Below are 15,000 nucleotides of genomic sequence, written 5' to 3'. Positions count from 1 at the left end.
TTGGAGGCGCCAATCATGGCATTAGCAAAGTATTCTCCCAGACAGACTAAACTCGCCACGATGATGCCTCCGACCAGGATGAAAAACACACCAGCCACATTATCTATTTGTAACTCGGCAGCTTCGTCCGTGTTTGCCTTAGAGAGATCAGGGCACCCTTCACTGTTCCACCACCTGTATACAGAAAGAACGAAATTGACGTCACTCAGCTCTTTGTTATTTTTTTTAGACAGTCGTTTTTGGTGATTAGTTCTCATTAAATTCTATCAATCAGACTATAAACGTTCAAAATTACCAATATTTTGTGTATTGGTACGTTTTATTCGGTTGGCAGATGCTGTGAGTATTTTACCTAAACGCATGGCATCAAAAGAGAAGATCAAAAATAGTGGATTTGAATGGTTTCCTCATCTTGTGTACGTGTCGTGCTGCTTCATTAATTTGTTCTCTTGACCACATTGAACCCAGTGTCTATTCCATACAGGTGATTTTCTTAGATGTCCTCTGACCAAGATGGTTCTTAAAATATCAATCACTGCCTTGAGCCTGGCGGATATTCATCCATTCACACTAACGCCAGGAAAGGCCTTCTAGTGTTATTTTCAGAGACATAGGGCCATGATTAGATCTTTACTTTTGAAAAAATCCACCCATTTTAAAAAGTAGGTTAGAAACATTATAGTAAAACCATAACGCAGGGCCTGTTAGGTTCTATCGGTTTTGATCACTATTTAACTCACCCAACCCTAACACCGACTATATCGTAGCATACACGGGGTTACTTGTACCCAATGCCTATTTATTACATTTTTCTGAGACAAATTATAGGCGTAGTATCAAAACTAATATTCTTAATCTTTACATGCTAATGGTAGTTGAATAAAACGATATATGCACATGCTCATTTTTAATACATTTTTTCCAATTTTGAAAAGTCGCAAAAATCTCTAGGATTGAGTGAGTTAACACAATATTACATAATTAATAGTTGGATAATAATATGGACGGATATGTGCAAAAATAGACACTCATTAAGATTAGCAAGTTCTCTGTCAACTGCATTCGTAAAATTATAAAAAGTTCCTGCATTTTTCGTTTCAAATCTTCGTCAGTCCCAAGTTTGTGTTGTGCTTTTAACCAGTTAACTACCGTTTTTTTCTGGAGAGAAGAAAAAACATATTAAAAATCGACCGCATCTTGGCAAAACCCCTAAAATCTGGAACTTCGCGACGTCCCAGGTTTGAGAGCTGTTGTTTTTGGGGTTTTTTTTTTGTATTTTTTTTTTTTGTTTTTTTTTTTTTGTTTGTCAAGACGAGAGTCATTTAAATCGATCGATATTTGAAGGACGAGTTTTCTGGCCAAATTTTTGAATACGATTTTCCCAGTATTTAACTAGCTAAAGCAAACCATACACATTTTAAAACTCTGATATGTGTTGCATGAGAATATCAGCAAAAAATATAATCTAATCTAAATTGCCAACCACATGTACAAGCTTGTGCAACTGTATAAAGCCCTTTATTGTGTAATAACATTAAAACTTTTTGAACATTTCGATTTTCACTCACTTCGTTTCAATTTCGTGTAGACGTCCCATATCACTGAGTCGGAGAATGGCCATGGACAGCTCTTCCTTGTATGTGGCACCAGGAGGAACTCCGATACCGAATCCCTTTGGATCAAATGCCGGACCAATCTCCATCAACTGGCAGTCTGTCATAGCGTGGTATTTGTTCACTGTTGTATCCCAGAAAAATGCATATTTTTCTTTCAGAACCTTGATAGGGTAAAACAAAAATAAAACTTAAATTTTTATATACAGTAATATCTACTTAATGTGTTAAGGGCGTTTTACAAGGGATCCCAAGCCAACAGAAGCCCTTAACATGTAGGACAAGGCATGACACCTCGGAGGCGCTATTGCAATATTTTCGAGATTTGATAATTTGTTGAAAACAAGAATGTCATTGTTGTCGTCATCCTCATCATCATCCTCATCATCATCATCATCATCATCATCATCATCATCATCATCATCATCATCATCATCATCATCATTATCATCATAATCATCATCATCATCATCATCATCATCATCATCATCCATCATCGTCATCATAATCATCATAATCATCATCATCATCATCATCATCATCATCATCATCATCATCATCATCATCATCATCATCATCATCACCAACAATAATAAATGTAGTCACCATTAACACGCCATTCATACCTTCCTATAACCATCCTCTGTGTTGTCCACCATGGAATCTAAATCGACCTCTGACATTTGAACCCACATCTTAGAAAAATGTTCGATGTTCGTGTTCTTGAAAAAAGCCATAACTCCGCTATCACGGACTGTACCAAACTTTATCTTTGTTTGCTGGGTAAGATCTGTTACGGTCTGGAATTTAAAACAAATTCTTTGAGTGTGAATTAACCAGTAGATTTTTGACTAATCAAAACGTGGAATTCGTGACACACTTTCACACGTGTTCGAACAAACATATTTGCTTGTTTATAAACAATAACGTGAATGAATTCGACCTTTCTCTGATCATTGTTATTGCTTTTATAGCGTCAAATGGGTGACTAGTTATTACACGGTTTTCTCGATCATATTATAAACGTTTACGTTTACATATATAGATTTCTGTGTTCGTTTTTTTTTCATCAAACGGTAGAACAGTGGGTATTTTACTTTGACACCTAACATCCATAGTAAAACCTGTGTGGTTTGCAATGTTTACCAATCACTGTTATTATTTACATTATGACGACTGTCCGAGAGACGTGGTTATCTATGTGTCTATGTTTTTCTTCTCCCCCCCCCCCCCCCCCCCCCAAAAAAAAAAGGAGAAACACTCAAGTTGAAAAATAGAATTTAAAAGGTAATTTTTAAAAATTTTGTCCTTTTTTGGCAAATAAAGCGGTATTATATCAGCATTAACTAGCTGCAAGAAATTTAATTTATAGCTCCATATATGGAATTCGGGGTTGATTTCATTTCGTTATGGTAGGGAAGAAATGAAATGTATTCATTGCAAAAATCTCGAAACTTCATTTTAAAAATATTCCAGTTATAAATTTATCTTGCGTGTCCCGAGACAACCCCACATACTACCGTTTTTAATCGATGGGTCACATATTGACGTGGCATAAGGAAGCACCTTTATTTGTGAAAAGTATGCATTTCATAAAATAAAGTATTTTTGAAAAAATTCTATTCAAAACATTAATTAGATCAAACAGCTGGAGAAATTTTGTAGAAATAGATTGGACTATGATGAAGTTTTATGCTTCTTTGTGAGGTAAAAGTAAATTTTAAAAAATCAATTTTCTGTGTCTTGTTAATCCCTCCATAACACTGTATTGAGACGACGAGTCAAAATAATAAGATAAACACAAAAGTTTTATATTTAATACAAACTGTTTTTTTAAATGAACAATTATTTAGTGCTCAAAGCGCTTTACAAGGGTCTATGTCTAACAGCAACACTTAAGATGTAAGCCGAGACATGACGCCTCTTAGGCGATATTACAATTTATGTCCGAGATAGACAACGCTGTTAATGGCCATGTACTCATTTTAAAACTGAGTACGGTGAGAAAATGTGAGTAAAGAGCTTTATCCAAGGTCTCAATCATGCGTCGCTCAGAGCGGACTCGAACTCCTGGACCTTCCGATCCGAAGGCGAGTGTAATGCCACAAGAGCATATAGCCGTTCAATATGAAAAAAAAATGAAATAAAATTCCCTTTGTTCATCCCCAAAGGGAAATTTGTCTTTAGGGTCTATTCCAAGGGAAGACTGGAATAGCACAGGCGTCAGCAAAGTGAGCTAGGGCAAGGTGACTTGCTCAAGGCCACATAACGAGGCGGGTAGTCGAACTCGTACGAGTTGAGTACGAAGCAGAGACCGTACCTCTGAGCCACGCTGCCCCCTTTTTAAAATAGTTGGTACACTTTCTCAAATCAATCAACTTACTTTGATCGGAGTGTTAATTTTCTTGACCGTGAGGAAAGCTGCAAGATTAGCTGTGTACGAGGAAATTAAAATAAGGGCGAAGAACCACCAGGCAGAGGTGAGGATTCGCCCCGGAATGCTTTGAGGTGTCGAGTCTGTATTGCCTGAATTGGGAAAATGCGTAAAAGGTTATTGAGATTGATTAAAATGTCCATCTTGATGATAACATTTGAAAATGGATTTACTCTTAAGTAATTGGACATTACAAGCTTGTTTGGCTGAGTAACATCGGTTAGTCAAGATAACATCTTGTGGTGTCAATATGAAGGCAAAGAAGCTGCAACTTTCCAGGAAAATCCCTTTTGAAATTAATGTGGCCGTCTTACCCCACCCTCCCCTATTATCAATTATGACCAATTTCAAGAAGGTAAAGGCTTAAGTAGGTTTTAACATTGATTATAAAATCTTTCAAATTATAAATTCTCACTTCTGGCTATTATTGCAGGATTTACCGATGTGTCAAAAGAATACAAAGAGCAATAATTCTTCCTTGGGACTTCCATACGACATGATTCAAATTGCACCCTGTGTGTGTGTGTGTGTGTGTGTGTGTGTCTGTGTGTGTGTAAGAGAGAGATAAAAAGACACACACACACAGAGAGAGAGAGTGAGAGAGAGAGAGAGAGAGAGAGAGAGAGAGAGAGAGAGAACAAAGCATATACCTATCGTTTGTATTAAACTCTAACCAAGCAATGCTCATCATTAACCGGTAAACTGCCGTACTCTGGAAGACTCGTATTTAAAAATTTGACCAGAATACTCGTCCTTCAAATATCAATCCATTTAACTGACCCTCATCTTGGCAAACAGTCTCAAACCTGGAACCTCACGAAGTCCCAGGTTTGAGAGATTTTTACCAACATTAGGGTCATTTAAGTCGATCGATATTCATTTGAAGGACGAGTTTTCTGGCTACATTTTTAAACAAGTGTCACTCCAGAGTACGGCAATTAACTGGTTAATCAACAACACATCCGATACATTTTTTATTTCCTACCTTGGAGGAGAGATCCAAATATAAACCAAAAGCTTTCTCTTATCGTAATTTCCGGTTCTTCTTCAGACAAACTATTCTTGTGTCCGATCCTTTCCAACACGTATAGAACAACACTGACCACTACAAACGAGCAAATGATGCACACCCACACCTGGGGTGACAGGGGATTCAAGAACTCAAACTTGGACGTGCTTTGCGAGGGAATGCGCATCACTACTGATATATACCTACAAAAAAAAAAAAAAAAGAGAGGTGAAGAATCTAAGAAATTTTGTCAATATGGAGCTTCGTAGTAGGTAATATGCTTGTGGCCTATGGATCCCGGGTTTGAGTCCCGCTGCGAGCAGCGAAAAGCTGGCTGAATCCTTTAAAATAGGCTCTTTATTTACATCTTCTTACAATAATACTCGGGTGTCAAATGAGTACATGGTTGTTAAAAGCATATTTTAAAGTCGAAAAAATCGTTGTAATATCGCCTTCTAAACGTTATATTTCGTTTTACAAGTTAGTGTTGTTGGTTTGGGACCCCTTATAAGACGCCTTGAACACATTTAGTCGATACTGCGCTATATAAAAACTCAGGTTAATAAACATTGGCCCTTTGGTAATTAACTTAAAAATTTAAACTACCAACAACTATAACTTAACTTCTTATCTCTCATATTAACAGCACGTTACAATCATGCCATTGAATTGTAAACAACAAAGATAAGCACTGAATCGAGAGTAACGAAGTACCAACTTTACTTGAAAAATAGAGATTAAACTTGCCTTGTTTTGAAGGGTTTAGTAAAATCTACGACTTCTTCTCTCTCAGAGTTGATGACAAGGGATGCCACTGACATCGTGGCGTTCTGTAGCGGAAAAAAATCAAAGTTTATTCATGCTTATAGTATTCAATAGTCAATAAACATTAATACAATATATTTACAGATAATGCAGAAAGAAAAAGAAATATCCTAAATATCAACCTTCGTTGGCTTGGTATAGATTCTCAGATCTTTCTCATTGCTAGACAGGCATGCATCACAACATATATCATCATCATCATCATCATCATCATCATCATCATCATCATCATCATCATTATCATCATCATAATCATCATTATCATCATCATCATCATCATCATCATCATCATCATCATCATCATCATCCAACAACAACAACAACAGCCATAACACTCCAACCACAACATCTACTACAAAATTCACCAGCAGCGTATCAAACATTTTCACAAATCCAACTCACCCCTGACAGAAGTTCCCCAATGAGACCATTCCATTCCCCATTTTTCTCCTTACTACCAAATTTTCCATCGTGCACTAAGTAAATCTCGTATTTGAAGTCCAGCATCTTGGCTACAGCATCAATCAAATCCACTGCAAAACCTTCAAATCTTGCGTTGCCTCTCTTCAAACGATAATCTCTTTTCAACATGGTAAAAGGGCGTTCCTATCATGAAACGACAAGACAAATAGTTTAAACGATAATTTCTTTTGTGTTTTGTTGTTTGTCTCCTGACGAAGGCCAAGGGCCGAAACGTTCTTTGTTTTGTGTCATATTTACTGACTTTATTTTTTTAATCCACAATCTCTTTTCAACATAGTGAAGGGGCGTTCCAATCATCGGAAAGGTAAGTGAAATAATTTGTATAATAGTCTGTCAAAGTAACTTTATTCATTAAGCAAATATATCTTTAAAATCTATGTCACTGCCTGGTTATATTGCTTTATTATTCTTACAGATCCGGTTAAATATTATCAGAAGCAAAAACAATGATTCTAGAGGAAAACAATAATCGGAAGGACGTCAAAATCATCAACCTAATAATGATGTAATAAGACATATTTTCCTAATCAAAAACACAAAACAAAAATAAAAATACAAAAATCGCTACACATTTTCTTCCACGTAGACTGGGTATTATATTAACTGGTTCCTTTAAAACAATCGGGCCATCCTTCTAATTAAATCGAGCCTAATTTCTTGCTGCCCTTTTGTCAGGTCGGCAGATGTTATGTTTCTAGATCCAAAGCAAAAGTATCGACTATAATCACGGCCAAGAGGATATTGTATGTGACATCCGGGAAGAACAGAGGGACTCACTCAATTCTCTCCGGGTCTGCTGGCACTTGAGGATATGCAAGGGATCTCCACCTGGTCCTGTCCTTCCGATTTTAGTAGATGGTATGAGAAGCAAGATAGGTCTGGTTTGTGTTGTGTGTTTTGTGTGTGTGTGTGTGTGTGTGTGTGTGTGTGTGTGTGCTTGTGTGTGTGTGTGTGTGTGAATGATTATTATTATTTGTAATTTAAGCGCTTAGAGTCAGGTGTCTCGGAGTTATATAGCGCTATATAAGTTTTCAGCATTATTACTATTAACAGCTATTCTTGGGGCCATCTCGAGGGACATACCTCTGCGTTAGAACCCCCTCTACGGCACGTCTCCAAGTCTCCTTGGGGCGGCCTCGCTTCCTTTTTCCTCGGGGTGTCCATCGCTGAGCCTTCCTTATTAGTGTTTCATCAGGTCTGAGACAGGCATGCCCCTACCATTACCACCTTCTCCTTTTTAATGAGACTCTCCAGAGATACATTAATCGGATCTAATTCATATAATATAATACTTACTTGTATCATAACAACCTTGACCGTCCTCCCCTTCAAAGGAAAAGGGGTGGTCCGATTGGCATGGTGAAGGGGTGGATATAACTTAAGAGGTGCTACTTCCGTACTGTCTGTCTTGGACAACCAATGACCGCGCTGGAATGGAGAAAAGTGCGTTGATCATTACAATTTACATTTTATAGGGTAATTATCTATTCTGGAAAGAAAATAATATTCTCACCTGGTACAGTACCGCGGATGGGGTGACTAGGACTAGCTGCCAAATGTCTCCCCCACCCCTCTCCCTTTTTGAAACTTGAATTGGTGGATTTCACCATTCCCCAACTAAAGATAAAGAACACCGGGCAGGTTATTTCAAATACTTTTGCTTGTAAATAAATGATCATTTCAAAACTCAAAGATACAGCAACATTTGATTGACATAAATTTTATGCGAGTTTCAAATTTCTCTCTCTCTCTCTCTCTCTCTCTCTCTCTCTCTCTCTCTCTCTCTCTCTCTCTCTCTCTCTCTCTCTCTCTCTCTCTCTCTCTCTCTCTCTCTCTCTCTCTCCCTCTCTCTCTCAGAAAAAATAAAAATCCCGACTACACCCTGGATCGACCGCGGTTTTTTGTGTGCTCCACTAACTGAGCTATCAGGAACCCTCGGCTGCACTGTGTGTCCAAACAAAGATTTAATAAGTAAAACCAACTTACTAGATAGTTCTCATTGCCTGTGATGGTTGTGAGAATAAAAGAGAAATTGTCCCTTCGTCCCTTATCATCAAATTCTAAGTTTCCGGTCAGACCCATCAAACCTGTATTCTGAAATTCAATCAAACATAGGTAGAAATATAACATATTTCCAAACATATATTTGAAAAAAACAAACAAAAAAAACAATAAATTTGCGCGTTTGCATAGCACAATATCCACGAACGTGCTCAAAGCGCATTGCAAGGGCCCCCTAGCCAACAGCAACACTGTTACATTAGGACGAGACATGACGCATGTTAAGCGATATTACATTTTTTTTCGGACAGAGACAATGATGTTAACGGCCAGGTACTCATTTTACACCTGAGTAGGGTGAGATAATGTATTTTTCCAAGGACTAAATTTTGCGCCGCTCAGAGCGGAACTCGAACCCGAAGGCGAGTATCATACCGCTAGACCATATATTGATGACAATTTGATTGTTTATCACACCTTTTTTCTTCTTATTTTTATTTAACAGAGAGCAATAATAAAATACTACTTTAAGTTGATATTCTCCTTTAAAATTTTATTGATGAGGTTAAGCCTCTCCTTACCAACAATAGGAACATCGTCACATTCGTCACGTTGCAACCAACGATTTTATCATTTTTTGCATCATAAAATTGAACAAAAATATTTTGTTATAGTTATAATAACTTGACACTGTGCTTTAGATTTAATTTTGTTGAACAATATTATAAAAATAAAAAAATAAAATTGAGCTTTATATAGCGCAATATCCACTAAATGTGCTCAAAGCACTTTACAAGGGGTCCCTGGTCAAAGCAACATTTAACATGTAGGACGGGGCATGACGCCTGTAAGGTGATATTACAATTTTTCGGACACAGACAACGCTGTTAACGGCCAGGTACTCATTTTACACCTGAGTACGGTGAGAGAATGTGAGTAAAGAGCCTTCTCCAAGGACTCCACTATGCTCCGAGCGCGAGGCTCAAACCCTGGACTTTCCGATACGAAAGTGAGTGTCAAACCACAAGACCACATAGTCGCACAAGATTATGTATAAATGTATTTGTTGCTTTTCTGTGTGGGTAAGATAAATCTGTTTTTGTGTTGTGTGGGTGTGAAGTTTTGGGAAAAGTTCTGAAAATGCTGGTAAGGAGAGAGTTAAAACTTACATTACGAATGGCGCTGTTCAATTGCTTTTTAAACGTGTCGTCATCCATGTTAAGTCGCGGACCATTGTAAATGGTATATGACGACGACGCCAGAAGTCTCAATGCATCGGTGGCCAAAGCAAAGTCCAGTCTGTTGAAGGAAAACGTGTTGATGGAACTGTTGAAAGGTAAGAGCGTGACCACCGTGAAGTTGACGGCAATGTCTCTGTATTTGTTGAACGACTTCCTCATGACACTTCCCTAGAAGACACACACACACACAAAAAGAAATTACTTTTGTTATTATATAGAGCGATTTCAACTAAAAGTACTTAAAGTATTTGGGGGGCCTTCCGAAAGCTCCTACATCCCCAGCTTTCGGAAGGCCTCCCATGTATTTTACAGGCCAAAGCAATACATAACATTTAGGACGCCCTTACGATTTTTCCCGATAAAGACAACGCTTCTATCGTCTATATACATCCGTACAATAGGCATTTTATCTAAGACAACTACAATTTTATAAAACCCAGGAAAATATAGACTTTACTGATTTTCAGAGCTATGATGGAGCGAGATTAAAAGTGAAACACACACACAATGAGTGAATAACATCGCCACAAAAAATAAAGAAACAGAATCATGAACAAAAAGCATAAATGAAGTAAAGTTCAGAATGATATTAATGTGGCAATATTAGGTAAAGATGCAATAAAAGAATAAAAGAATAAATATTTTATTCCAGATTGACTATGAAACGAGACACTGGAATCGGGACAAATAAAATCGAATCAATAACAACATAAAAAGTAAAGAAACAAATATAATCATTAACAAATATAATCATTCATGGTAACAAAACAGAAAGAAAAAAAACTGAAATAAAATTTATTATTTTTTAAATCTCAATACAACACGAGTATAAAAAGGAGTTGACAATGACTTCGGGCGAATACAAAGTGATGGAAGCACAATAAATCAACGAATACAATGCGGTATTCGATTACATGTTCGTTGTTCGCAAAGGTGATTACAATATTGATTGTTTGTTTTTTTTTTTTGTTTTTTTTTTTTTTTTTGTTTTTGTTTTTTGTTTTGTTTAAAGACAACAACGTGAATGAGAATCGATCCTCTGGGATCTATGATGTATTGGAATTGTGCGCACATATCAACCGTTTTGGAGGCAGGCAGGATCGTAATTTTTTTTATTAGTTTTATTTTTGTTTGTTTGTTTCTTTCTTTTTAATCAGGCAGGCAGGGATAGAATTAAGTGTTGTTGATAATGAGTCCGTGGTATATCTTGTTAAAAAAATACTTGCTAATTTTTTCGATAGAGTTTGAAACTATATATATATATATATATATATATATATATATATATATATATATATATATATATATATATATATATATATATATATATATATAATTACACCCGTCTGCACGACACCGTTAAAAGCCGTCGCTAGGCATTCAATGAAGGAATATAGGTCATCAAACAAATGTTGATGTCAACAGGAAATCAATGCTGATCAAAGTGAGCAAATTGGGGATTGATTATACTTCCCATAAAAAAAAAATCGTGTGTGCTCAAAGCGGGGCTCAAACTCAGGTTTCCGGGTCACTGTTGCAATGTCTTAACCTATCGGTCACTTCGTAATTTATATAAAGAAAGACAATTGGCAGTTTTTGTTTAGAAAAAAGAACAGTCATCAAAGGACACCCCGCTTGTCTGACGCTCTTTTAACACTAAATATCAGATTTAAAAAAAAGTTAAATGTAACTTACCAAGTCACTGAAAAGCCAAAAGTAGGGGGGTGTTGACAACATCGCAAGATTCCTGGCCTGGGAGATATAAGGAAAGATATGTTGTGACCTATTGAAGGGGAGCGAGCAATAAAAGTGACCCGTTTTGGGCAGTTTAATAACTGGAACAAGTGTCGTTTCTATAGCATTACCTCTGAAAACAACATAATTTTTGACCTAAATTGAGTGCACAATTATCACGATAATTTCATTCTAATTAAGGCAAGTAACTTAATTAAACAATTAAATTACCCAGCATTTTTTACCAACTAAAATAATTCTGCTTTATTGTTCAACCAAAATTTTAACACATTGGGTGGTATCGAATCAAAATCGTTTTGGTCTCATTGTTGCAAAGGAGATACTCTCAAACAAACGCAAAATAATGTCCATTATAACAGTATTAAAATATGAAGCCCGTAATTCCGTTTGGTTATCAGACCTGCAAAATGTGCACGTCGGGTGGTATGAAGTTGACGGCAATTTCTCTGTATTGTGAAAGTATGTAAACTAGTAAATGAGTTTTTCTCATTACTAAGTTTTTCGGCCGGATTTTCACTCTTATCTTGGGTCTACAAAATGGTTGTTTCAAAAGGGGTTTCTATTTAGTACAAAACATCAGGTCGACATTCGCCACGAGCAGTGCAATGAATAAAACCCAATACTTTCCTAGTTTTTAGTTGTTAATGTTGAGTGGTTGTATTTGATGAAGGCAAAATCTGTTTACACATCCTTTACGCCTCAATTGATATCATCATAAAATCCTTGATGCGATTCCAATTGAAAATGAAGATTGCACCCATAAGGATACTATTGTTTGACTCAAAAATGGGGTTAATGTCACTATAAGGCGTATACGGAACTCTATTTCTGTACAAGTTATTTGAAGCTTGTAACTTCATCATTTGTGTTACGTACTTCAATCTTCGTTTGTTAAATGTTGTTGTTAAGATAATAATTGAACGAATTTCAAAATATGAATGAAGAACATCTCATCTTTGATGCGAAGACTTTAAAAAATTGTGTGAATTCGTGTCAATGACACATAATCTAACGTTATTTTCCCGTATTTTTGAATTCCCCCCCCCCCCCCCGGCATTTTCGATTTTCCCTTTTTTTGGTATTTTTATATTTCATCCAAAACTTGCAGTCATAACTCCATAACAATTTAACTAACTAATAGTTAAGAGAAGCTTGGAAGCTTTCTTTGATTGATCTTTTTTGTATCGAGATTAATAGCAACAATAGCAACGAGACAGATGATGGTGCGGTTTGACAATAATGACAATGACATTATTATTATTATTATTATTATTATTATTATTATTATTATAATTATTATTATTATTATTATTATTATTATTATTATTATTATTATTATTATTATTAATAATAATAATAATAATAATAATAATAATAATAATAATAATAATAATCATAATAATAATAATAATAATAATAATAATAATAATAATAATAATAATAATAATAATAATAATAATAATAATAATGGATAGATAGATAGATAGATAGATAGATAGATAGATAGATAGATAGATAGATAGATAGATACCATATTATCATAGGCAATAGCTATGCGTTCAAAATTATTTGAAAAACATTTTTGAGAATAACTTCCCATCGTAAGTAAATTAGGGGTTTATTTCTTCCCAAAAAAAATTAAAGAAACAAAAAAAAAAAAAAACCCCCGAAAAACTAACAAACAAACAAAAATAAAACTATCAAAAAAAAAAAAAAAAGCAGAAATATCTAGATTGAATTAACCAACAACAAGATTTCTACCGTACCTCGTCTAATACTAAATCTGTATTTGCTTTGTCACAAAGCACAATGCATGTTTCGACCAAAACCTTCCTCATTTCAAGGAGAGATTCTCTTATCCTCTTTCTTTCCTCCTTCTCGTCCAATCTCCATGCCCTCACTGTCAACGTATGATCTGTCATCAACTGCTCTAACACTTTAATACCTGCAGAGAGAAAACATTCATGGTGTGGAGGGAAAACATATATGATATAAAATTGATTTAAAATTTAATTTATTGGCACTTCAAAATGAACGTTTTGGATGTAAACTCCTCAAGTTCAACATGAAAAAGCAAACAGTGACAAAAGATAGTTTTCTCATCATGACAAAAAACAAAACAAAACAAAAAAAAAACAAACAAAAAAACAAAGCTCTTGACGTAAATAAATAGGACAAATAGAAGCCTTATACCCGAGACTTCTATAAAGATGATAAAGGTGATGATGATGATGATGATGATGATGATGATGATGATGATGATGATGATGATGATGATGATATGATGATGATGATGGTTTTGTTTATTAACATAATTGTAGAAGCAAAAGGATGAGGAGGAGGGAGAGGAGGAGGAGGAGGGTGAGGAGGAGAAGGAGGAGCAGGGGGAGGAAGTGGTGGTGTTGGTGGTAGTGGTGGTGTTGTGTTGATACAGTTTAATTACAATGATGGAAGAATATGATATTTATGAATAAAATGAGAAAGAAAGAAAGGAGAAGGAGAATAAAAGAGAGATTGCATATTAAAGGAGGAATGAATATAGTTAGTAAAACAGAAAGGACATAGAATATAATTATCTATCAAAATGACTTCAGGTAGTTGAAATTTAACTGCATTCACCATTATTGCCATCATAGAAAACTCCCATCTTATTCCACTCGTAAGCCTTGGCTACGTCCGTGATGGCATGAGAGGACAACGCCGTCTCTGGAAGGATCTGGTCAGGAGATATTGAAATAATAAATCATTTTACACCTCGTTTATCTTATCGCTACTCATTTACTAGGAGAAGTAGCGTATGGGTACACCTCCAAATTTATGTCGTCAACCCAGCTTCTAAAGTCTTCCTCCTCCCTAAGGACGGTTTCGTAACCACCTTCAAGTTTAGTGACTGGACAGCGGAGGACGATGTGATCGCTGGTCTCTGGCGCTGCCTGACATTTCTGGCAGGTATCACTGTTTCGAAGTTTCCATCTGCACATATTAGATGCAGTTCTGCCATGTCCAGTTACGAGGCGATTTGAGGAAGTCCAGTATTTCCTGGCGTTACTGAATGCAGACACTCTTTTGGTTGGATTTTTAATGATGTTTCCTCCTCTTGGTGTTTCCAACTCTTTAACTTACACCTTCTGGTCTCCATTTGTACTCTTACAGCTTATCTGGTTTAGGGCAATCTTCTACTTTCGCCTTTCTGTCTCCCAACTTTTCTTTTTCCAACTTTCCTCTTTCCCGATAGGTTCCTACCAAGAAGAAGAACTATATTGAACCCAACTACAGTTCCTCCTCATATAGAAGACTCTACCAGTACTTTCTTTCTTTAAGGTGGATGGTAATTTAATGTTTGGTGATAAGAGCTCTACTTTTCCTAGCTGTAGTTTGTGCCTATCTCTTGGCTTCTGAGCTGAGAACGGATATTATATTTAATATACAATATCCTGACTTAAATATGGTTGAATATTGCAACTGAATTCAATTTTACAGGTTTCAATTTTTTCCTTTATAATTTCGTCATCTTTGTCTGAAGTACTGCTCTCCATGCTTCAAAGTTATTAATTCAGAAATGTGAGTGGAGCATGAACTCATGTTGATAAAAACAAAAAAAATTAAGCGAGTTGAGATGTGCCAGAGGAAAATAGAGAA

General features: G+C 36.0%; 1 protein-coding gene across 2 annotated transcripts in view; it reads right to left on the bottom strand.

Annotated features, from left to right (window-relative positions):
- The window catches only part of LOC144970216 (glutamate receptor ionotropic, kainate 3-like), a 64,415-nt gene that overhangs the window by 6,304 nt on the left and 43,111 nt on the right, over positions 1-15,000 (bottom strand). For both annotated transcript variants that reach the window (XM_078909620.1, XM_078909621.1), the window contains exons 5-17: positions 13,981-14,077; positions 13,128-13,306; positions 11,302-11,358; positions 9,535-9,774; positions 8,351-8,458; positions 7,661-7,792; positions 6,284-6,487; positions 5,804-5,886; positions 5,033-5,259; positions 3,997-4,139; positions 2,240-2,413; positions 1,569-1,777; positions 1-174 (exon numbers count right to left, since the gene is read on the bottom strand). The exon at positions 1-174 is cut by the window's left edge and continues 4 nt beyond it. In XM_078909620.1, the coding sequence (XP_078765746.1) occupies positions 1-174; positions 1,569-1,777; positions 2,240-2,413; positions 3,997-4,139; positions 5,033-5,259; positions 5,804-5,886; positions 6,284-6,487; positions 7,661-7,792; positions 8,351-8,458; positions 9,535-9,774; positions 11,302-11,358; positions 13,128-13,306; positions 13,981-14,077 (2,027 nt within the window). The remainder of the gene's footprint in view (positions 175-1,568; positions 1,778-2,239; positions 2,414-3,996; positions 4,140-5,032; positions 5,260-5,803; positions 5,887-6,283; positions 6,488-7,660; positions 7,793-8,350; positions 8,459-9,534; positions 9,775-11,301; positions 11,359-13,127; positions 13,307-13,980; positions 14,078-15,000) is intronic.

Source organism: Berghia stephanieae, chromosome 4, assembly GCF_034508935.2.
Source record: "Berghia stephanieae isolate SIO BIC M18660-M18661 chromosome 4, UCSD_Bste_1.3, whole genome shotgun sequence".
Taxonomy (NCBI): Eukaryota; Metazoa; Mollusca; class Gastropoda; order Nudibranchia; family Aeolidiidae; genus Berghia; species Berghia stephanieae.
The sequence above is the reverse complement of the archived record's forward strand: the minus strand, read 5'-3'. Positions and strand labels throughout refer to the sequence as shown.